The sequence below is a fragment of the Mobula birostris genome, chromosome 1 (genome assembly GCF_030028105.1).
Source record: "Mobula birostris isolate sMobBir1 chromosome 1, sMobBir1.hap1, whole genome shotgun sequence".
NCBI classification, from domain to species: Eukaryota; Metazoa; Chordata; class Chondrichthyes; order Myliobatiformes; family Myliobatidae; genus Mobula; species Mobula birostris.
This window is the reverse complement of record NC_092370.1, coordinates 185727066-185753162: the sequence shown is the minus strand read 5'-3', so window position 1 is coordinate 185753162 and position 26097 is coordinate 185727066. Positions and strand designations below refer to the sequence as shown.

The window sequence follows — 26097 nt, the reverse complement described above, 5'->3', positions numbered from 1 at the left end:
CTATTATGCTGTGACCACTACAAAGACTTGGTTCAGAGTGGGTATGAATGGGTGCTTAATATCTCAGGTTTTGATGTATTAGAAAAGATAAGTGAGCGAGGTAGTCTACTAATCAGGGATAACAAAGCTGCACTCAGAGGGGACATAATGGAGGGCTTGTCCACTGAGTCTATAATGCTAGAAATCCAAAGTAGGATGGATGCAATCATTCTGATGGGATTGTACTGCAAACTCCCAAATGGCACCAGGACATTAAAGTACAGATATGCACGCAAATTAAGGAAAGGTGTGAAAACAACACTGTTGTTCTCATGGGGGGGCTTCAACTTCCTTAATATAAACTGGGACCTTCTTACTGCAAGTGGTTTAGATGGGGCAGAATTTGTTGGGTGCATCCAGAGGGTTTCTTAAGTCGATATGGAAGTGGCTCAACAAGAGGAGGGGCTATACTGGACATGGTATTGTGTAATGAGCCTCGCCAGGTGACCGACATTTCAGTCAGGGAGTAGTTACGGTACAGTGACAACTCCTTAAATTTTAAGATAGCTATAGATAAGTATACTGTAAATATGGACCTTATGGGAGAGTATTAAACTGGAGCAGGGCAAATTACAAGAGCATTTGGCAAAAATTCAGGAGAGTTAATTGGAAACATTGGTTTTTGGGCAAGTCCACATCTGACATGTGAAGGGTGTTTAAAGACCAACTGCACAGAGTGCAGGATAAGAATGTTCCAGTCAGGTGGAAGGACAAGGATGGCAAGGTAAGAAAACCTTTGATGTCAAAGGAGATGATGAATTCAGTCAAGAAGAAAATGTATGTAAAGCTTAGAATGTATGTAGAGACAAACAGAGCCCTTGAGGATTATAAAGTAGCCAGAAAAGAGAATTAGGAAAGCCAGAAGTGGCTATGAAAAGTCTTCAGCAAGTAGGATTAAAGAGAATCCAAAAGGTACTCTAAACATACATTTTGAACAAGATAAGTAGGGAAAGGGTAAGACCACTCAAGGATAAAGTGGGGGAAACATTTGCTTGGATATTGAGAATGTGGGGAGGTCCTTAATGAATACTTTACATCAGTATTTACCAAAAAGAAGGATTTCAGGATAGGGAAATCAGCACTGAGCATATCGATATGCTAGGGCATTGAGGTAAAAGATGAGGTAGTGGTGGCTTTCTTAAAGAGCACCAAGGTGGTTAAGTTCCCTGAGCCTGATAGGATATGCCCCAGGTCATTGAGAGAAGCAAGAAATGAGGTCGCTGGGGCCTTAACCAATTTTTTTGTGTCGTCTCTAACCACAGGCAAGGCCCCAGAGGACTGACGCATAGCTAATGTTGTTCCATTATTCAGCAAGGGAAAAAGAATAATCCTAAAAACTAAAGACTGGTGAGTCTCATGTCAGTCGTGAAGTTACTGGGGAGAATTCTTAGATATAAGATTCATGAGCATTTGGAAAACCATTGCCCAATAGACAGCCAGCATGGCTTTGTGAAGGCCAAGTCGTACTTTACTAATTTGATAAATTTTTAACAAGGTGACGAGGGTAATTGATGAAAGTAGGCCTATGGATATGTTGTCTAGATGGATTTTAGTAAGACACTATACACGGTCCCTTATGGGAAGCTCATCCAGAAGATTAAGATGCAAGGGATCCATGTTGAACTGGCCATCTGGATTCAGAACTGGCCATCTGGATTCAGAACTAGCTTACCCCATAGAAGACAGAGGATAGTGTTCAAAGATCAAAGTACATTTATTATCAAAATATGTATACATTATACATCCTTCAGATTTCTCTCCTTGCAGTCAGCCACAAAAACGCAAAAGAACCCATTAAAAAAAGACCAGCAAACATCCAATGCACAGAGAAAGAAAAAAAATCATGCACACAATAAAAACAAGCAAGAGCATTCAGAACAAAAGGTGAGACCATAGATACGAAGTCCAAAAAAAGCAGCTGGAGCAGGCCCACAGCTTCAGCTTATCACACAGCAGAGCAAAACATCACATAGCTCACAGAGCAGACGGAGCAGGCCCACAGCCTCAACCTCAGAGCAGCGAAGAGTGGAGCAAACGTTGGGAAGCATCAAGCAGAACCGCCTCCAGTCCTAACACCCTGCCTTTTCAATCCGTTCAGCCCAGTGTTTAATTTGTCCAGCATCGGGTCATTCCTTACACGAGGACCCGGGCCCTGTCGCAACGATACACAGTGGCCTGAGCCCTGCCGGCACATTCCAGACCGTACCCAACCTTTCCAAAATGGCGTGGTGCATAGAAAGATCAGACCTTGCTCTCAGTTCAGGTGGACGGTTTCCAAGACTCCTCCACTCCACACGCTCTGTCTCAAACATGCCCTGACCTTGCTCCAACTTTGTATTGCACCCGCACGTCTTGATCCTCTAGTCAGCCTTGCCTTTGCTCACCTTTTCATTGTTTGGGGTGATTGTTTACCATAAATACCATTTTTTTACAGAAAAAATGTTATTAATAAAGTATTAGTTGTATTTCTTGCTTTGGGAACCACCAGTAAGTTGCCATTCATCTTCAGCAGCGCCATCTTAAACCAAAATGGTTGGAGGGACTTAATGTAGCTGGATGTCTGTTCTGCAGGGATCAGTTCTGGGACCTCTGCTATTTGTGATGTATACAAATGACCTGGATAAAAATGTAGATGGATGGGTTAGTAAATTTGCAGATGATATGAAGATTGATGTTGTGGAAAATACAGAAGACTAGTGAAGAATAGAAAGGAATATAGATCAGTTGCGGAAATGGGTGGAAAAATGGTGGATGAAGTTTAACCTGGCCAAATGCGAAGTGTTGCTTCTTGGAAGGCCAAATGCGAAGTGTTGCTTCTTGGAAGGTCAAATGCAAACAGATCCTTAACAGTGCTGAAGAGCAGAGGGACCTTGGGGTCCAAGTTTATAGGTCCCTGATAGTAGTTACACAGGTTGATAGGGTGGTTAAGATGGCATATAGCATGCTTGCCTTTATTAATCAAGGAACTGAGTTCAAACATCAGGAAGTTATGTTGCAGCTGTGTAAAACTTTAGTTAGGTTGCACCTGGAGTACTGCACACAGTTCTGATTGTGCTATAAAAGGAAGGATGTTGAGGCTTTGGAGAGGGCACAGAAGAGGATGTTGCCTGGATTAGAGGGCACATACTATGAGAGGTTGGACAAATTTTGGTTGTTTTCTCAAAAGTGATGGAGACTGAAAGGAGACCTAATAGACGTTTATATTAAAAAAAAGGGTTCTGGTTAAAGATGGTGCTGGTGAATCTCAGCAACTTCTGGCTGGTGGCCAATGAAACAAAGAAAAAAAACTAAATACTTTGTTAATCACTCTTTTTCACGTAAACGATCATCGCAAATAATAGTTTGCAACTTCCCTTTGTACTTGGGAGGCAATTCAATGGCGCAGAAGCAGGGTGAGGTGAAGCAGCAGCCCATCAACAAGAGCAAGGAAGACTGAGGTTCAATCAATTTAACTGCAGGGCCAAACTGGAAAGGTCAGGTACAGGCCGAATTGAAGCAGTGGGGTCCAGGCCCCAAAGGGTACCAAAGTGACAGAACCTGATGTTTGGACAATTTAAGTGCCTGGCTAAATGGGAAAGGTCAGGTATGGGCCAAACAAGGTGGCAGAGTCCAGGCACAAGAGGGTATTGAAGTGACAGAACCCAATGTTTGGACAACGATTTAAGCACCGGGCCAAACTGGAAAGGTCAGGTGTAGGTCAAGTCGAAGCAGTGGGGTCCAGGCCCCAGATGGTATTCAAGCGATTAAACCCAATGTTTGGACGATGATTTTAAGCGCCAAACCAGGTTGAAAAGGTCCAGGCGTCAGGGCTGCTTGGCTCTGCACTGAACTAAGTTCAGTTCAGAACGCTATTTGCTTATGTTTATTATTTGCATGGCTTGTTTTGTTTCCTCTCTGCACACCGGCTGTTTGACAGTCTGTTTTTTTTTAAAAAAGCTCGTTTAGATTTCTTTATTTTGTGGCTGCCTGTTAGACGGTGAATCTCCAGGTTGTATAATGTCAGAATCAGAACCAGGTGATGTGAAATTTGTTGGTATATAGATACATTGATCATAAATGCACTTATAATTTTAGTTCGAAGTTCAGAGAGGCCTAGACAGAGTAGACAAACAATATATTTTTCCAAAGGTATAAATGCCTAATACCAGAAGGCATGCATTTAAGGTGAGCGGGGAAAATTTAAAAGGAGGGGCATATCATTTTTTTTTAAAACACAGAGCGTGATGGGTGCCTGGAATGCTCTACCTGAGGTGGTGGTAGAGGAAAGGACATTAAAGACTTTTAAGAAATGTTTAGATGGGCACATGAATACGAGGAAAATGGAAGGATACGGACATTGTGTGTGCAGAAGAGATCAATTTAATTGGTACAGCAAAGCATTGGGGACCAGAAGGCCTATTCCTGTGCTGTACTGCTCTATGTTTTATGGTAAGCTTTCCTGCTTTTAGCATGAAATTATATATAACAAAGTTAAAATATCCCAAATAAATTGAAAGGAAATAAGCCCACTTTGAAAAACTTCAAACTTTATCAACACTCAAGACGACCAGGACATCAGGTAGAGGAGGTGGACTATGCTTTACGATTAGCTCATCTGTCTCAACCCTACCGACCCAACCTGGAACATCGAGTGATCAAGTGTAATCTATTTTATCTGCCAAGTGTGTTTCCACTGTCATCCTAGTAGTGGTGTATGTTGCACCTCTGGCCAGTATCAGGCAGGAACTGGAGGAGCTGAGCATTGTGATCAGCACTCACGAACCAGCACACCCTTATGCCTTCCCTACCATTGTGGGAGATTTCAAACAGGTTCTAAACTACCACCAACATATTACCTGTGGAACTAGAAGAGCCAACACACTTGACCGCTGTTATACCACCATCAAGAACACTTACCGTGCCATCCCACACCCACACTTTGATAAGTCCAATCATCTGACTGTATTTCTATTCTTGGCATGAAGGCAGAGACTAAAGACTGCAGCACCAGTGGAGAGGGTCAAGAAGGTATTGTCAAAGGAAGTGGAGGAGCACTTACACTGGACAATATTCAGGGATTCATCTTCGAATCTGAATAAGTATGTCACAGTTGTCACTGACTTTATCAAAACCTGTGTGTGAGAATATGGAGAATATACTGGACATATGCAAACCAAAAGCCTTGGGTGGGTGAATCAGGAGACTCACAGTCTGCTGAGGATGAGGTCTGTGGCATTCAAGACCGATGATCCAGAACTATACAAGTCCAGTTACAACAAAGGAATGCTTTTTTAGAATGAAAAACAATTTCTATTAAAGTTGGAGATGGAATTGGGCGGACACCAACTCTGACATGGTTTGCAGGCCATTACTTCCTGCAAGACAAAAACTCACATCATGGATGTCCGTAATGCTTCACTCCCAGATGAGCTCAACATCTTTTCTGTGCGCTTTAAAAGGGAGAATAAAACTGCACCTGTGCAAATCCTTGCAGCATCTGGTGACCCTGTGATCAGAACATCTTTCAAGAGGGTGAACCCTCGCAAGGCTCCAGGCCTTTGGGAGTACCTGGCAGAATACTGAAAACCAACCAACCCGTGAGAGTGCTCAAGAACATCTTCAATCTCTCACTACTGCAGTCGGAGTTTCCCACCTGCTACAAAAGGGTGACAATCATACCAATGCCCAAAAGCAGGGTGAGCTGCTCTCACATCTACTAGGATGATGTGTTTTGACAGATTGGTCATAGCCAGAATCAACTCCTGGCTAAGCAGGGACGTGGTCTCACTGCAATTTGCCTACAGCAGCAATAGCTTTACAGTGCATGCAATCTCACTGGCTCTCCACTCAGCCTTGCGATCACCTGGACAACAGTAATACCTACGTCAGGCTGCTGTTTATAGATTACAGCTCAACGTTCCGACCAACAAGATCCAAAACCTAGACCTCTGTACCTTCCTCTGCAAATAGATCGTTGACTTCCTCATTGGGAGACCACAGTCAGTACAGATCAGAAATAACATCACCTCACTGAGAATCAACAGTGGTGTACCTCAAGGATGCATGTTAGCTCATTCCTACACTCTCTCACAACCATGACTGTGTAGTTGGGCACAGCTCAAGCACCACCTATAAATTTGCAGATAACACAACTATTGTTCGCACAATTTCAGGTGGTGACAGAGAGGTGTACAGGAGTGAGACAGTGAGTGAGCTGGTTGAGTGGTGTCACAACAACAACCTTGCACTCAATGTCAGTAAGACCAAGGAATCGAATACACACCAGTCCTCACCGAGGGATCAGCAGTGGAAAAGGTGAGCAGTTTCAAGTACCTGTGTGTCAACATCTCTGAAGATCTGTTCTGGCCCAGCATATTACTGCAATTACATAGATATGACAGCAGCTGTATTTCATTAGGAGTTTGAGACGACTTAAATGTCACCGAACACTCACAAACCTCTACAGATCTACCATGGAGAGCATCCTAAATGATTGGATCATTGTCTGCCACTGCACAGGATCTGAAAAAGCTGCAGGAAGTTGTAAACTCAGCCTGCATTACCATGGGCATTTCACTCCCCTGCATCAAGGACACCTTCAAAAGGTGTTGTCTCAAAAAGATAGCACCCATCATTAAGGATTCCCCTCATCACCAGGACATTCCTCTTATCATTGCTACCATCAAGGTCGTGGTACAGAAGTCCTAAGATACACACAACGTTCAGGAATAGCTTCTTCCCTTCCATCAGATTTCTGAATTGACAATGAACTCATGTACACTTCCTCACTCTTCTTTTTACTCTTTTTGCACTTACTTTTCTTTTAATCTTTCTTTTTTTTACAGGTACCCGTTACAATTTTCTCCACTCACATTGTGAGTCTGAGTTGAAGTTAACAATCATCTAAAATTATTTTTTAAGAATGTATTTACAATGACAGCAAAAACATAAAGCAAATACCTCAAGAACTTTCGGAGTTCATTTTGGAGCTCCGAATACTACTGAGCTATTAAAAAGGAAAAGTGAAATTGGAGATAAATTATTTGGAATTTCAGTACATTGCAATAATCAAGTTTACCTCAATCTGTCCTTGTCTTGTCACTTACACTAAACGGAGACTATTCTTGTTTGTAGTTAAAAATTGAGTAAAAAATCAAAATTATGCTTCAAAGCATTTTACAGTAACTCTCCAAGAGCGAGCAACAAAGACCATTGTGAACTCAAAAAGGCAAATTCATGTCAGCTGATCACAACAAAGCCTCGAACATTGCATTTCTGTCTGAAAATAGTATAGCCATGATATCTGATAGCATAGTGATTGAACACCTTACTTCTCTCCAAAAGAATGATATATCTTTGAAATCTGGAAATGATGCATGATTCATGTTTGAAGTTTCTGTTCAGAAAGTTTGGAATTTACACCATACTGAATGGTGAAAAGGAGACAGAGAAAATAATTGAGACAATAATCTACACCTCTAGCAGCTGACACAGTATGGAAATGGAAGGTAAACAGGATGATTCATGCTGTGACATTGTCATGGATGGTCAACAGAAAGAATGAAAGGTGTGTGTACAGGAGCAAAAATTATGTTCACTGCCATCCATGTGTATGAATGGAGCAATGCTGGATCACAATGCAGTATAATTAAAAAGTGGAAATACTCAAGGATAGAACTAGAATGATGCTATTAACATACTTGTGGAAAATTACAAGAAAGGAATGGCCAAAGACAGGTATTTGATGGGCTGCAGTGGATGTGACATGGAGTAAGACATGCTGGAAATACTCTGGTTAAAATTAAGATAGACAAAAGTGAAACCATTTGGAGCTGTTTCAGGGGTGCCAAGGCAGTGCAGCAGGTAGCACAATGCTATTACAGCTCAGACTGTTCTAGAATTTGGAGTGCAATTCCAGTGCCACTCTGTAAGGAATGGATGTATGTCCTCCCCATTGGATGCATGAGTTTTCCCCAGGGCTCTGGTTTTCTCACACAGTCTAAAGACATACTGGGTAGGTTAAATGGTCATTGTAAATTGTCCCATGATTAGTTTAGGGTTATCAAGTTTGTCTGGGGTGGTTGGGGCGGATGAATCAAAGGACTGTAAGGGTCTGCTCCACACTATCACTAAATAAATTAAATAAGAACAGATCAGTGTTTGACCTTGCCATTTAATTTTAGTTGAGGGGATTTTTTTTCTGTGCAGTACCAGTTTCAAAATTTCCAAAGAAGCTGCCCAAAAGAAATGCCACCGGCCCCACACTTGGGTTCAGTGTGCAGATACTTAAGGTGATTTTTCAGGCCCAGGTGTTCTCCTATTACCATATCTGGGACCTCAATTCTGCAACTACCACAGATGACATGTTTTTCTTTGAATTTCTTGTGTCTCTAATAGAATTCCGTTTACACGCGGAATCAAATAACAGAGAAAATTTGGGTACAATGTTTGGTTAAGGGGGCCAAATGGAAGGCTTGGTTTGAAGAGCAACTCTGCTTCCCACTCCCATTCAGATATGTCCATACATGGCCTCCTCTACTGCCATGATGAGGCTAAACTCAGGTTGGAGAAGCAGCACCTCATATACCATCTAGGTAGTCTCCAGCTCCTTGGTATGAACACAGAATTCTCCAACTTCCGGTAATTCCCTCCACTTCCCTTCCTCTATCCCTATGTCACTCTGCCCCCTCCCCCAGCTGCCTACCACCTCCCTCTTGGTTCCGCCTCCTTCTACTACCCATTGTGTTTTCCCCTATTCTTCTTTCACCTTTCCTGCCTATCACCTCCCTGCCTCCCTTCCCGCACCCCTTTATCTTTCCCCTGACTGGTTTTTCACCTGGAACCTACCAGCCTTCTCCTTCCCACCCTCCCCCCACCTTCTTTGTAGGGCCTCTTCCCCTTCCTTCTTCAGTCCTGATGAAGGGTTCCGGCCCGAAACATCGACCGATCCTTTCCACGGATGCTGCCCAACTTGCTGAGTTCCTCCAGCGTGTTGTGAGTGTTGAAGAGCATAGGGACATGGAGAGAAACAAATAAAACACAGCTAAACAGTAGAAAGCCCTAAAAGTTGTATATACAAAATACTCTGCAGATGCTGGGATCAAAGCAACACTCACAATATGCCGGAGGAACTCAGCAGGTTGGGCAGCATCGGTGGAAACGATCAGTCAACGTTTCCGGCCAGAACCCTTCGTCAGGACTGAAGAGGGAAGGGGCAGAGGCCATATAAAGGTGGCGGGGGGAGGGTGGGAAGGAGAAGGTTGGTAGGTTCCAGGTGAAAAACCAGTAAGGGGAAAGATAAAGGGGTGGGGAAGGGGAAGCAGGGAGGTGATAGGCAGGAAAGGTGAAGAAGGTGTTCTGAGTGTTCCTAAAAGTTGTATGCTTGCAACAAACAAATCTAAACAAGTTCTTAAAGCACACAAGTTTGAACAGGCCAAAAAAAAAAACAAAAATCATAAGGGCAAAAACATACTTGTTGTAACTGGTGGTTTTAATTGATAATAAAAACAGTATCGGGTTCACAAAAAGCAAATGCCACACATTTAAATTCCTATGAACATATTACTTTCCCATCTTGGTATAGAAGATGGCCAATACACAGTATTTCTTCCAAAAATACTAGCTCTGGAATGGCATCTTGTAAACTAACTGTGGTTCACAGTAAAGCCCTACTAACATTAGATAGGGGTCCGGCCATCTATTTTTCCTGATGCCATTCCACTGGGTATTAAAATTCACTGATATGTGTGCATTTTAATTTAGTTGGAAACATTCACGCTGAAAGGATGTGGGTTCAACCCAAATGTTAATGGCTCAATAAATAAAAGCTACTGCATTAAGCTTTCAGCTATCTTATATTGAACCATGTTGTCCAAAATGATAGAAAAACAACTTTCAAAGCACAATTGTAACAGTAGAGAATCTTGGCCAACAATTAACATATTACTTGGACACATAGATGAATTATTTTTAAAGTTGCTAATTCAATTCTTATGCCTGTCAATGTCTCAAATGCAACTCAATACTTTTGAACTGTAGCCACTGTAATGTAGAAAACCCAGCTGACAAACAGCAACAGATAATGTCTTAATAAACTGCTTCAATAACATTACCTGAAGAACCAGTATTGAGCAGGATAATCAACATAACTCTGCTACTCTTCCTTAGTGTTAACGTGCTGAGATCTTTTCAGACACCTTAAAGAGTTATACAGACCAATACAGCAAGAATGCTGGCCCTTCAGCCCAATTAGTTTATGCTAACCACATCCACCCAGCTGATCCCTCTTCCTCCCCCCCCGCCCCACCATTCTGCTCATAATCCTGTGACCCAACCCTCCACGTACCAATCCAAACATTTATTTATTGATACTCGTGTCCCTGGCTTATCCACTTCCTCATTCCACACACTCACCACCTACTTTTGAATGTTACTCCTCACCCTAATGCCCACTAGTTCTCAACTCCCCTATCCTGAGGAAAAGACTGTTACCATCCACCTTAACTATGTGCCTCATAATTTTAAACTTTTTTTTTTAAAAAAGGTCACCCCTCATTGTCCTACTATCAAATGAATAAAGACCTATCCTGACCAACCTCCCCCTATAACTGACAACATCCTTTCTGCACTTAACCTGATTTAACCATGTCTTTTCTATAAGAGGGTGAGCAAATCTGTAGACAGTACTCCAAGTACAGCCTCAATACCAACTTATACAACTACAACTTAATGTCCCAACTCCTATACTTAATGCCCTGACTGACAAAACCCAGCCTGCTATTCCTTTTTCACCACCCTATCTGCCTGTGACACTGTTTTTAACACATTGCTCTTGCATTCACTCCTAGGTTCCTCTGTTTTACATGCTCTAGTGCTCTACCATTCATTGTATAACTCGTACTCTACTGTGACTTTCCAAAAAGGTTCACCTCACGCATATCTGAATTGAATCCCATTAGCCACTTGTCAGCCAGGTTCCCTAACTGATTAAGCTTACACTACAATAACGTGTTTCACTATCAACACCACCTGCTAATTTCACATCATCTGCAAACTTGCTAATCAAGCTTTGTGCATTCACATCCAAATCATTTAAATAAATAATGACTAACAAGAGTCCCAAGGCCAACCCATGTGGCACACATTCATTCCACGAAACAACTTTTCAACCATCACACTCAGCTTCCTACTACTGAGCCAATTTTGAATCTCCTAACTAGTTCCTCCTTCCAGACCCACCTGCCATGCAGGAACTTGTTAAAGGCCTCACTAATACCCAAATAGACAACATCTACTACCATACCCTCATCTACCCTTGTGCTCACCTCTTCAAAAATCTTTAAAACTCATCACACAGTAATTCCCATGAACAAAGCTACACTGACTCCTAAACTTACTCTATCTAAATGCTGGTAGATTGTGTCTCTCAGAATTCCCTGCAGTATCTTCCCCATCTTAAAAGTGGCAAAAAAATAAAAGGTTTTTCTCTAATGTTTTATGCTACTGCAGGTGACAAATCAGACAAATTGTACTTTGAGGGGTAACTATGGAAATACTCTCTTCATCATCTCGCCTTGTGAACCCTTTTCTCACTATACACTTCAAGAGAACAAAGTGGAAAAGCAACATCACAAACTTGCATTTTAGCTGCTGGGCTTCAAGTACAAATGGCTTCATTTTTTTTGCATATCATGTGACCATCCTTTTAACCCTTAATCCTATCAGGAAATCCTTCAGAGAATAAAATTTAATTTTAACTGTTGCAGTTCCAAATGAAAACAGAAAAGGATGCTAAAGGATTTGTGAAATGAGAATTGTTTGGAATCTCATTTTAGTTACATGGCGAAAGCTCAGTTCTGAAGATAAAAATGTCCCATTGAAGAAAGGTTGACCAATTCTCATGGCCAGCTGTTTTATTTTAAACTTTAGCCATATACATGTAACACATCAAATAAAACACAGTAAATTGCAATACGTTTCAAATCATCGACAACTAGGTTTCTTAAAAAATGTTAATAACAATTCCCAGAAAGAACAAATATTATTGATTTTGTCCTTTCGTGTCAGTTTCCATATCCCTTGAATCACTTACTTTCAATGGCTACTCCCCTATTCTTAGACAGTGGCCACTGGTTCAGCCATAAGAAACACCAAGTCTACATCTACCCTATCATTCACAATGAGTTTGCATATTTCAATAAGATTACTAAAATGTGAAAAATAGGAGATAATTTGTCCCCTCAAACGTCTGCCATTTAACAAAATCATGGCTGATCTACCTCAATACCATTTTACTACTCTATTCCAACATTATTGATTTTTAAATATCTATAAATATACAGATAACCATTTTGGATGCAATCAATGACGGAGCCTCCAGAGCACTTACGGCCGTACCGTTCAAAAGATGCAATACACTAAAGTAATTATACCTCATGACAACACTGAATGGGTCATGCTATATTTTAAGAATGTCACTCCAAATTCTCTTCTTCCCATAGTTATTCTGTGAGCCCTCCAAGTATTAACATATCTGAATGAGATTGCTCTAAGGAATAGAGGCACACCTACTTACTCTCTCCTCATACAGCAGATCCACCAATCCAGGAACCAACCTGTACTTGCTCCAACAGCAAGTATAACCTTCTCAAAGCAAGACTGCACTCCAGGTGTGGGTGGTCTCATGAGGGTCCCATGAAAATGCAGGGACACTTCTCTACACCTGTACTGTTAAAAGCCATTGTAACTTTTACCTTCCCTATTACTCACAGCACTGACATGCTAGCTTCCAATGACCCATTGAACAAGAATACCAATGGAGCCCATTCGACAGCCAATATTTCCCAATTCCTTTAGTTAAAAAAACTAGTTTGTTTTCTCTATCAAAATGGATAACCTTAAGTTACATATCTGCAATTCCCACTCATTTATTTTGTGAGGTACATCCTCAATCTCCAACAGACTAGTGAAACAGAATTTCTGCTTCATAAATTCATCCCAAATTTGCTCATTTTCTTGCTATCTCAACTGTCTATAGACTCCAGTATTTTCCCAGCTGCCAATGCCAGATCAATAAATTGGTTTACTGTTTTCTCTCACTTTTAAAATAGAGTGGTTTTTTATGAGATTAATCCCTTTAAACTGTTGAAGCTTATTGCAGCTTATTTCATTTTGTAATTTAAGTAATCCAGGCATTTTGTATGTGCCGTATCCAAAAAAATTGCACCAGTTCTCACAGTACAGCCTCATTTCAAGATATTATGTTAAGCTGTAATCTGCCACATTCTTCAATGACAAACTCTTCCTATTAATGCAGACAAATAATAGAAAATAGGCAAGCCATTAGTAACACAAACGACTTTTAGTGCTGTTTTAATCTGTTTGTGTTACCCATGGAGGCAAACCCCTCCATCATCCTGGGCAGGGTGAACCAGGTACAAATATCAGTTGAAAAGCTTCTTAAACCAGATGTCATTTGTCATCATGCAAGAAAGTTGCTATGGAAACAAAATATAATGGCTATGACCAATTATAGAAAAAGTTAAATTGATTATTCTAAGAGAGCCTAGAATTTTGAATATTACAGGAGATAACAAGAATATCTTAAAATATACGAAGAACATATTAAAACATCTCTAATTGTCTCAAAGGAAGAATTAGAAAGGAGTCAGTAACAATCCTTTCAGCAAGGGGATGAGACAGAAGCAAGCTTAACTACAAGTAATATTATGCAGGTGAAAATAAGTAAAGCATTATTCTTAGAGTAAATCTTGTTCCCTATATGGTCATCACTCTAAAAGAAAGTGCCAGCTTTAAATTCTAGACTGACAGATGTATGCACATCTGTCCAGGAATAAAGCAGAATTTTGCTGGGATTTTGGCAACATCAAACTTGGCACAGAATGGAGACCTCATTCATTGTTATGCAAATTCTAAGCTTTTGAGATAGGCAAGAAAGAAAACAACAATATCACCTTTTGAGGAATAATTATGCACTTTTTCCAATCTTTTAAAATGCAGATTCACCATACCTTAATCTGATAATTAGTGCTATGGTATTCTTTCAATTTCAGAAGGGAAACCACTTCATTCAAAAATGTTCTCTTTACAAAGCTATGGTATCACCAGTAACATTTCATACAATCCTTCTGCATAGGGTAATGGGTAACTTACAGCTTACATTAGGGAAAACAGCAGTGGAGCAAGTTTGCAGCTTTAAATTTCTGGGAATTAACATACCAAATGACCTGCCTTGGGTCCAGCACATAGATGCAATCATAAGTGCAAGCATCTTTACTTTCTCAAGAGGTTAAGGTGGTTCAGTTTGTCATCAAGCTCTCTAACATTAACTTCTTCAGTTTAAAGTATCCTGACAGGTTACATTATGATCTGGTATAACAATTCAAATACATAGGAATTTAAGAAGCTGTAGAGTGTAGTGGACACTGCCCAATATATCAGTGGCATTCCCTCCCCACATTAGCAATATCTACAGGAGGTGGTGCCTCAAGAAGGAAACATCAAAGATCTCCAACACCTGGGCCATATTATTTTATTCAGCTACCACTGGGGAGGAGGTACAGAAGCTTGAAGTCCCACAGCACTGGGCTCAAAAACAGCTACTTCCCTGCAATCACTTTCTTCAATCAACTGGCAAAACCAGAATCATTACAATTTAGCAACACTATGACCACTTTGCATGAAAATAGACTTTCAAATCTGTTTTCTAGTAAAAATTGTGTATAATTGATGATTAATGTATGTTTTCTCATGACTGCTGCTTAAATACTACATGCCTCAAATGTTGCCTCAAGTAAGTTTTTCATAACACCTGTGCCTATAGATACTTGTGCATATAACAATAAACTTGACTTTAATAAACTTAGAGGAAAGAATCCCAATGAGTTGATGGGCCTGCATTATATACAATTTACATAAACACTCCACAAGGCATCTGCAGCTGTCCTCATGAACTTGCCTATAAGAGTTTTGCTCTCAGATGGGGTGACAGTTCCAGGTTATCCTAGTATGATTTGTACTTTAATAAATACTGCTAATTGTTACATTACATTAAATTTTCTGGAAAATGGCTACATCTGTTGAATCAAGTCTTTTCAACCTGTGGTACTACATACAAACTAACATTTCGCCTGGGTCTTTTCAAAAACTTCATATAGCTATTATATTGATTTTCTATCACATGCATTCATATTGCAGAACATTGCACAAATCCTTTAAGGATTAAATAAATGCAATATTCAAAAAGGAATAAAGCCTTTACATTTTTCATTAAAGAAATTAACCTATCCAGACATAACTCTTGTTTATAATTAGCTGATAAATTATTGCTTTCCAAATTTGGTGTCATGACAGCAAACAAATTCACAATGAACTTCACTTTGAAAGCCTCAGCAGATTGTCTCTTGCCAGATTTCTGCAACATTCTCATTTGGGCCAAACTTCCATCCAGAAATAGAAACAAATAAAACTCGCCCCCGCCCCCCCCCACCACCCCATGAAGTAATCTACTTTGCCACACAAGTTAATATCTCAAGGCTTAAATTTTGAGTTTACCTAAACAAATGCCTGAAATTAATGCAATGGCTGAACTCTTTAGCAGAAGTTTTGCATTCGAGGCATATATATGGGGCTTTGAAAAGATATTTAATCAAGCTGTATATAATAAACTGCACAGCAGAGTTAAAACCAATGCATTTAGTAGTACAGTTAGCCAAGTTGCAAGCCAAGAGCCATCTTGAATGATTACTTTTCAGACTATATTACCGGGCGGCACAGTAGCTTCACAGTGGGCACAACGCTTTACAGTGCAAGCGATCTCACCACTGTCCGTAACTAGTCTGTACATTGTCCCTGTGACTGTGTAGGTTTCCTATGGATGTTCTGGTTTCCTCCCACATTCTAAAGACATACAAGTTAGGGTTAGTAAGACGTGGGAATGCTATGTTTGTGCTAGGAACAGGGTGACATCTGCGGGCTGCCCACGGCACATCCTACAACTGTGCTGGTTGTTGACGGAATCAACACATCATTATGTTTCGATGTATACAGTATGTGACAAATACAGCTAAATCTATATTTTTTTTTGTATAAGTATACATTGGAAAGTTACCACAATGAAAGCAAATTTACAGAGCACCATGTAGAGAGTCTAAAGACTTATTGTCCTTCAGAAGGTCTTCAAAGAATGTTAAGTGCTGTATATTGCGATGGCATTGGCATGCATGAGAAAAACTGATTTCACAAGTTGTTAGGTCAGTAACCAGAGGACACAAATTTAAGGTAACTGGAACAAGAGACAAGAGAAATAATATTTTGTCTTTTGAAGAAATCAATGGTTATATGGATTTGCTGCCCTGCAGATACAATAGTAACTTTCAAAAGGGAATTGGATTTCTTCGATTTGTAAAGCTATTCAGCAATTTCTTTTATTTATGGAAAGGAATGTGTTCCTCGAAAACATTTTCTAAGTTTCATAACTTGAAAAGGCTGGATAAAGTGCAGTGTATTCCCAAATTCTGAGAGTACCATGTTATTTGGTACAGCAAAAAAACTTTAAAAATTAAAGATACATACCATAGTCAATAACCATGCAGGAAAATAATAAATTGAGTGTTCATAAAGTGAGAAATTACTGAATTGAAAATATAATTAGACAATTCTTCAGAAATCCAGCATAGATTCAACTGACATATTACATTCCACTGCCATTTAGATTCTCGAATTCTACAAGCTTCTCAATGCATTTAGCTCTCAGCTCCAGTATAATGTGCATGCCTACCTGTAGATTCAATGTACTCCACACATCGTTCAATAAAAGCTGGTATAGGATTATCAGCAGTAACCACATCTTCAAGAGGAACCCCAAAGTAATTACTCTCCCAATTTCTTCTTGCAGGTAGTCCAGGTTTCGGCCCCTTTGAAAAGTAATTCAATTAGGTTTTATGGTGCTTATCAGCACAAGACATTTAAGTAAAGTAGATTTTCACAAGTTTCTTCGCATTTTAGTGTGGCACTTGAAAGCTATGGTACTTCTTCAGTTTTAAAAAAAGGGAATTTTCCACAAATTTATTGCACTTTTCATGAAAGCAAATTTGAAAAAGATACTGACATATCAGTCAGATCTGGATGACATCAGGCATTTTCACAATTTTACACTACCTTGAAAATGTATACAGCCCCCACAACTATTCTCACATTTTCCTGTCTCACTTTCTAAATTTAAAATATAATGAAGTAGAATTTTTGAGCTAATCTACAAAACACTGTGCATCATGTCAAATCAAAAGAAAAAATCCCAAACCTGTCAACAACATACCAAAAATTAAAACCCAAAATTGTGAAGCTGAAAAAAAGTATCTTTGTAACTACTTTGTAACTACTATGCTAACTTTCTTCAGGTACAATAAATTACTCACCAACTCACCCAATTTGTTGATGTGGAAAAACTGGGGGATCACCTGTTTTCAATGATTTCATAGCACTGCCCCCATACAAGGTCCAACGGTATGGTAGATTTTCAACACACCAATCCAAAATGAAGACAAAAGAGCATTCAAGACAAGTCAGGGAAATGATAATAGAGAAACACATATCTGGGGAAGGATACAAGATCATCTCAAAGGCACTGAACATACCTCAGAGCTCGTCGTGAAAATGTGGAAAAAATATTCGACCACAGCCGCACTGCCTAGGGTTAGGCTGCCCCATTAAACTTTGTCACTATAGACAAATGGCACTTATGAAAGAGGCTACTGTGACACCAAAGTGAGCTGCAGATGTCAGTGGCTGCAACTGGAGATGAAGTTCATGGCTCCACAATCTCTAAGGCCTTGCACAAAAGGGATATTTACAGAGAGTGGCAAGGAAAATGCCCTGGCTTTTAAAAAGAAGGATATTCTTGCCCATAAAGACCTTGCAAAGTGTCACTTAGGAGATGCTGTAAAAATGTGGAAGAAGGTCTTCTGGTCAGATGAAACTAAAGTGGAACTTTTTGGCCTTAACATTAAGCAGTACACGTGGTGTAAATCTAATACTGTGCATCAGCCAGGTAACACCATTCCTGCTGTAAAGTATGATGGAGATAGTATCAGGTTTTGGGGATGCTTTTCAGCAGCAGGGACAGCAAATCTGTTCAGGATTGATGGAAAGATGAATGCTGCTAAAGACAGACAGATCCTGGTTTAAAAACCTATTAGCCTCTGACAGTAAGCTCAAACTGGAGAGGAGATGCATCTTTCAGCAAGACAATGACCCAAAGCACACTGCCAGAGCAACCATGGAGTGGCTTCAAATGAAGAAAACTGTAATGTCCTTGAGCGGCCCAGTTGGAGTCCTAACCTTAACCCAACTGAACATCTCCAGCACAACCTCAAGATTGCTGTCTACCACCACTCCCCAACTAACCTGGCACAGCTTGAGCAATTTTGCAAGGAGCAATGGACAAATCTTGCTCCATCACATTTTGCAAAGCTAATAGAGACTTAACCAAAAAGACTACTTGGCTGTAATATCTACAAGAGGTGGCTCAACTAAGTACTGAGCAAAGGGGGGGGGGGGGGGGTGAATACTTTTGACCTGCTGACATTTCAGACTTTGATTTTTAATTTTTCATGCTTTACTATTTTCCCTGTGTTTTTGGGTGCCACTGTGGAAAAAAAAGCAGCATGTGATACACAAATAAAAATTCTCATTTAAATTATCAAAATCTCTGACTGCAATATTCATTTGTGTGAACAAAGGGTTAGGGGCTGAATACTTTTACAAGGCACTGTAGATAATTTAGATCTTAAGTCTTGTATACTAACCAAGAATTTGCCAGATAAAGAAAATACTTAATTCAAAACAATGCAGAATACAAAGGAATTACCAATTTGTGCAATATAATCAAGATGATGTTGGTACAAAATAACATTGGCTACATTGTTATGCTCTTATGCAGAAACGGCAGGGCTGAAAGAACAAGATTCACTTAAAAATTCACAGGTCTACTGATAAATCAATCCTTAAGGCCAATTTATTCTTCTGCGTCGAATCTACACCGTAGCCTGACGTGTATCTCCCCAAAAATGTAACTACGCTTCATGGCGACACAGACCGCAACAACTGTGATTGGTCTGCTTGGTAGCATCGCACTTCCTCCTACGCATTTCCCGTTGCTTCTTCTTATCAAATCATCAAATCTACCTGCCAACATCCGAAAACATCAAAAATACATTTCCTCGTCCATGTCTCTCAGTGGCCGGACAAGCACAGAAAATTCACCCTCCTTCTGCCTCAATCCGTTCAATGGTCATACACACCATCTCCTTCGACATCTCCCTTTTTTGCGTTGCAGTAATTTCAATAAAAGTAACTCTTGTTCAACAATTATTGGTTCCAACTCCAACATTATGCACTCAGTTTCAGTCACCATTGTTTAAAGTACACAAAGAAACTCAACACAGTGGCATAGAAACCCCACCACCAACTAGTTTTGGCGGTGAATTGCAGAGTGACACAGACACACCAACGCACAAGTATAAATGCTCACAACGGCGTAGGCCACTTGCGTAGAGCCTACGCAGAAGTGTAAATCAGCCTACAGTACACCATTGACAAAGCTCTAGATCTATTTTGCAATTAATTTCTAACTTTCAATTAATATTGCTTTTTCTTCAGTAAAAACAAATTTAGTGTGTGCAACAGTGATCATGACGTTAGAAACATTTGGAAGAAACATTGGTTGACCCAAATAATGTTAGCCCACAATTTAAAACAATTCTGTATGAAAAATAAAAAATACAATTCAAAACTTGCCTTTTTGTTTGGCTTTTGTGGCTTTGGTTTTGCTGGTTTCTTATCCCTCTTCCTCCTTGGATCATCAACTTCTGGATCAGATGCAATAGCAGGATTATCAATCCCTGCTTTCCCACAACTGTCTGGGGACAGTAAAGGATCTTCCTCACTCCCACGATGAGTTTTCCCCTTCTTTGGCTTGCGTGAAGATGATGGCACAGTTTCATCATCACTACCATCAAAGCGTTCTCTCCTTCTATAGTATAATCTAGCCTTTCTAAATAGTGTCTTCGATTTGTATTTGTACTTTGAAGGCTTCCGTATTATGGGTTGCTTTGCAGATCGATCAAGCAAGCCATTTTCTTCTTCTCCTAGGGAATTATTTCCTCCAATTAATGTTGGCTTTCTTATAATCTTAGAAGTTTTTGAATCTTGGGGAACAGAATATATTTCATCATCCATTTTCGGTTTTAGCAGAGAATCTCTTGGGACTGAGTAATTGTCAGTTGGATCTAGGTCATCTGGATGGCCAAAAGGTGCTCGATTGTTTCTCTTTGGGTTTTTACCAATTACCTGTTCAATGGTTTTCACAAGATTTGGATCAAGTTTTCTCACGTCGTGCCTCAAAATAGAAGGTTTGGGTTTAATGGGTGGAGGCACTTTATGATTCTCATGATTAATAATTGGACTACTGTGAACTGGATATTCAGTCCCTTCAAAATCTGATCGATGTTTAGAACGATCATTGGATGAGGGAAGCAACTGCACCTCATCTCCAATAGGGCTGTATGGTGGAGGTGCTTCATTGTCATCTTCTGAGTCAGGATAATAATTGTAAGCTGGAGAGTTTGCCCGAGGAGACAAGGAGGCATCATCATTTGCATTACTGGATTCTCTGGTGTCATACATAAACGAATTTTCAATACTATTTTTCTTCTCTAGAACTTCACTGAAGAATGGTGTGAAAACTTCTGTCTGTCTATGATACTGTGACAAAGTATATATAGCAGTAAATTTTGCAGATATTTCTGTTGCTATATGTTCACCCTCAGTCATCAACTCTTTAATTGCTTCATTTTCAAAAAAGTCAGCTTGACTGTCAGTAACAGCCACCAACTGAACAGGAATGATATCTTGCACTTCTGCCAAAAAGGCACGGAGCATTGCCATGGAAGCTTTTCGTTTTGCTGAATAAACCAGGATATACCCATGGACTAACTCATCCTTTCTTACACAAATAGATGAGTGGTATGAAAGTATTGTAATCTGGATTCGTTTGCGCTTTTCACCAATAATCTTCTCAAGTAGGAGAGAATTACTATGACCAGGCTGAGCAGCACTGCAAAACTGAGATTCCAGGAAAGGTGAAAGAATTATGTCAACATTAAATGGATCTCCACACATGGCACACATTACAATTCTCAAGTCAGCTTCTGTCATATCTTTAATACTGGGCAAAGGACTAACAACATTTAAATTGTTTTTCAATGCTTCCAAGAGACCTCTAAGAGCTTGTTTTATTTGGAATTCATGAAATTTGCGAGTATAGGTTCCAGAGGGCACATCAACAAAAGGACATTGCAACTTATTGGCAAGTTGCTGTCCCTGAAGTCTTAAAATTGGCAAGTTCTTGCTACCAATGTCTCTCTGGTTTGCTAATATAACTGTAAATGAAAGATTAGCTGTAAACTTGCCTTTCCTGTTTGGGGTAGCTTCACTTCTTATCCGTTCTATGCAATCAGCCATACAACTAAGTGACTCTGTGGAGTTATAAACACAGAAATAGCCATGAGGTCGATGTGTTGTAAGCAGACCAGACAATACAAAAGTATTGACATCCACTGGTTGAAGATCCAGTTCATATATCTTACCATCTAAAGTATACTCATCATCAGTACACTGAACTCGAATTTCATTAGCTAGTTCCTGCGCAAGTCCATCTCTACCCAAGAGAACAAGAATAAGCTTATCAATATTGGCACTATCCTGATGCATGTTTGGCCGATTGTTATCAAACTGTATAAGACTGGCAGAAAGTAATTGTTCCACCTTAATGTCCATGCAATTCTGACCACTGAGACAAGTTTCTTTAGTTGGGTGGTAGACAAATCCTATGTGTTTTAACAGAAGAGATTCCCGATCCGGTGCAAGTTTTTGTAGTGCCCTGTATCTTGGCTCTTCACTTAGAACAGTGTTGATTTCATTCATTTTGGGTGTTGCATTAAGATCTAGATCATAAAAAAGTTCAGAATGTTCAAAAAGCATTTCCTGGAATTCCTCTTTTGCTTTTTCAACAATTTCTCGTTGATGTCTACTGTAAACTTCTCTACGATCAGCATCAGTTATAAACTTGCAAGCTTCATTGTCCATGACAAAACATGACACATCTTCCCAGGGCTTCCCAGGTGTTATGAACTGTACCTTTTCAAGGTGCTTCTTGAACTTTTCTTTCATTTCAAGCCTTCGTCTCTCAGAAATCAAATGTTGCACGTGATTGTGGTAAACTTTTTCTCCTTCTGATGTACTGAGAAGGTCAAAGGGAAGTCTCTTATCATTAATATTATCAATGTGGTCAGTTTCATCCCAGGGTGTTTTTTCTAACACAACAAACCAGAGGGGAAAGTCAGGTCTCTGTTCCAAAACATTTTGAGCCTCTGACCAGTTCAACTGTTCAATTTCCTCAAGCTCAGGAAGCAATATATTCAGGGCTTTTGGTAACAAAGCAATATATTCTTCCCGTCGTTTTCTAACGTGTTCCTGTTTGAGCTGTTCTATGTGCTTAGAAAATGTGTTTTTTGCCTTCTTTGTCCCTTCCAAAGTTACATACTCTTCATAATCAGGGTGATTTTTCAATTTATTACTTACAGTTTTCCACTCTGCATGATAATCTTTTACAGCCTGGACAATCAACTTTTCAAATTTGTCCGTTGCTGAAGCAACAAGTTGTCTCTGTTGCTTATAAGCATCCAAATATGGAATAATCTTCGGCTTTGCCCTTGTTTTATCCAACAATTGAATTAAAGTAGCAAAACACAAATCCACATTCACATGAAATCGTGCTGAAGTTTCTACAACAGGCATATTCTTTTTGTTAGTTGCAAAAGCCTGCACTTCCCGCAGGTAGTGATCAACGCATTCATCACATTTTGTTGCTGCTATAACAATTGGTTTTTTTGTTTTAGTCAGCTGAGCAACAAGGTTATTTACAAACTTCAGCTGATCATCAAATTTCCTATTGCACCCTTTACTCACATCAATGCACAGGAGAAAACCATCGATGGTTAGCTTACCATCTGGCATCTGCTTCTGCTCAAAGTCTTGCTCCAAACCCAGTTGATCAGTGCAGATGTACATTAACTTTTCAGCTGACTGTAATTTTGATACAGCTGCTCGTTTTATATATAGTTGTAAGTTTGTGCTTCGATGAGGCAGAAAAGTTTGGTCATCAATAAACTCAGTTTGTTCAATGACTTGTACTTTATATTCAGTTCCTTCCTCACTTGTGTGGCTTACGTCACCCCAGAACAGAAAATGGTCATTGTTGACAACACGGCCTCCAAAATCAATCGTGCTGAGTACTGAGGTATGCTCTGGGTAATAATCATCCGCTTTTGGGTGCACATATCGATTGCATAAACAAGACTTTCCAACACCACTTGTACCTTTCTCTTTCTCTGTCCCTGATAATCCCACCACACTAATACTGTATGTTGGGGGACGCAGTTCTTTGTTTTTTGCCATCATTCTTTGCCAGTCATCCCTTTATATTTGAAGACAACATTGGAATGTGCTCCTTTATTCTGTGGTAAACCCACATACAGTGGGTCACTGCTTCTCTTTGATGCAGTCCATAATGAGCTCCATTTTCATTGAAAATACATTTTTCTTCATAATCTTATTTTAGTCCATAGTTCCTCAACATTTAAGTTCTGTTTAAAACAAACAAAATCAGTTAAAAGGTTCAAGTATTTAGGAAAAAAACATGACAAATATCAACTTACAAACTGATAACTTCCATTCATTCTATCACAGCACACGGAAGTGAAACGAAGGAAAAGTTTGTTGACCATCCTTAAACCTCACATTATTAAAATTATACAAATATAACAGAGTCAAAGTACAAAATGAATGACAGATTTGGAAGAACCCCTTGTAGAATCAAGCAGCATAACAGCAGAACAGAAAAAATAGATTTATAATTAAGTACTCAAACAGCAATATACAGCAGATTGTTTTTTTATTCAGAGGCAAATAATTAGCAAAATGTTTTAATATTTAAAAATCTTGTAATGTTTATCTGAATACATCAGATTTTAAATGTTGACTTTTAAAAACAGTTTACTTTATAATGGCTACCTCATTGAAGACAGATTCTATATTTTCAGTGAAGCAGCTGTAAATTTCTTCTTTTAATTTTGCAAAATACTTCATTTTTTTTAAATCACCACTTAAATTCTACTTGAAATATTCAGATTCCAAATAAATAATAGGAAAAAAAGCGACAGTTACGAAGCCTCAAATTATAAATTACACGCACAGCTGCGGCAATTTCACCGCAGCCAAAACATATAAATTGCCGATCCTCACTCAGTGCGCTATGGCAGGTTTATAAAATCCCATCCCACTGTACATACATATTTTAAAACCAATATCATTCTACGGGACTGAAACTGGCAATGTGTGACTCAGCTAAACCAATAAAAGATGACAATAAAATAGATACATTTATTAACTGTGACAATTTTTCATAGCTTCCTTTTCCCGTATACTTTTAAAACACGCAAAAAAGGCATACAAGTAAAGAACACTCAATGTCATCTTCTAAAGACACCTTCAATAGGCCCAATACCCTCCCCCACTACGAGCTAAAATCCGGAATGTCGATATTTTACACATGTATATACAAATACTTATGTGAATCGAATAAACACTAATTCCAGTTCGGTTACATCATCACTTTGCCATTACATATTTTAGGGATTATTTAAAAACTGTTTCTATCGTATGCGCCTGGACAGGTCAAGGAAAGACTGTCTCTCACGACCAACCCTCCTCCCCAAAATGAAACATCGCCCCTCCACTAAAAAAAACCATAAGGAGAAATTTTACAGCAAACAATCGCAGCGCTCGAAGAGCGAGCGAGGCTTGATGCAGACGGGTTGCCTATTACTCAGCGTTAAATTCCCTCGCTGGCCGAGCTTCACCATTCCCTCCATTGTATCCGGATTTTCCCCTTACCCAACATGGTTGCTGCCAAGCTACTCTCGGTTTCCCTCCGCGGCCTGCCCCGGCCCGGCTTATTCCCCCGCCTCCTCGCACCGGGATTAACACAGCCTTTCGTTGTAGTTGTACCTGACGTGCTCGTCCGCCGCCACTTCTACATTATTTTTTTCAACTCTCCTCCTCGGATGGATCGTTTTTCTTAAAACGCATTTTTGATGGTTTTTTTTAATGTTTAAAAAAACCAAGCACCCGGCAGCTGTAAGACTCAGCTCGCGAAACAAGTTTTTATCTCGCCCACACCCCCTTCGCTTTTCGCTCTCCTTGGCCGAGCGGGCAAATCAAAGCGACGTGTGGACTGAAATGGCGGATACCGGCGCACAACTTTTCCAGCTATTTGGGCTCCTCGAGCAAACTCGTCTCGCCGCGTCTATCCCTCTGCCTCTTCCCCCGCCCTCCGGCAAACAACGACAGGACAGAGCAGCAGCAGCAGCACCGCGGCGGAGGCGGAGGCGGCCACACTGACGGAGACGGCGTCGGCGTCGGCGTCCTTCCAGCGGCAACCTCGCTCCACGCACACGCGCGTCCACACGCACGGGACGGGACAGGACGGGCACGGCCGGTCGCAGAGACGTCACGGGGGGCGGAGGGGTGGGGAGGGGGCGACCGGAGGGAGTTCGGGGCCTCCTCCTGCTCCCCCTCGGAGGGAGGTGGCTCAAGCAGTTGCGAGTGCGATCCCGGCGCCAGTGTTCTCGGGGGATTCCTGAGGCGCCTCGCATCCTTGGAAATGCCAGGAATGTCCACCCCCCCCCTTGGAGGAGGAGCTCCCTGCGAACATGGGAAAGCAGGACACGGATGTGGACCCGCTCCCGCTTTCGTGCAGTACGCCGGAGAGAGCCCCTCGCTGCGAAACGTTATGTTACCTTTAGCAGCTACAAATCCGCATGAACGTTAACGAATGGTCGTCGAGCTTCTCGTCCACCATGGATTTGCAGAAGGTCCTGATTTAATTTGGGAATATTGGTTTATAGTGCGGAAATTACAGTCATATTAAAGCCAAACGCT

General features: G+C 40.3%; 1 protein-coding gene across 2 annotated transcripts in view; it reads right to left on the bottom strand.

Annotated features, from left to right (window-relative positions):
• arhgap5 (Rho GTPase activating protein 5) overlaps positions 1-25792 on the bottom strand; it is a 63606-nt gene extending 37814 nt beyond the window's left edge. The window contains exons 1-3 of one of the 2 annotated variants that reach the window (XM_072267297.1): positions 25165-25792; positions 19834-23741; positions 16817-16952 (exon numbers count right to left, since the gene is read on the bottom strand). In XM_072267297.1, coding sequence (XP_072123398.1) covers positions 16817-16952; positions 19834-23556 — 3859 coding nt within the window. In that variant the 5' untranslated portion in view covers positions 23557-23741; positions 25165-25792. The other variant, XM_072267304.1, reaches the window with a different exon arrangement.
• Between the last annotated feature and the right edge of the window lie 305 nt (positions 25793-26097).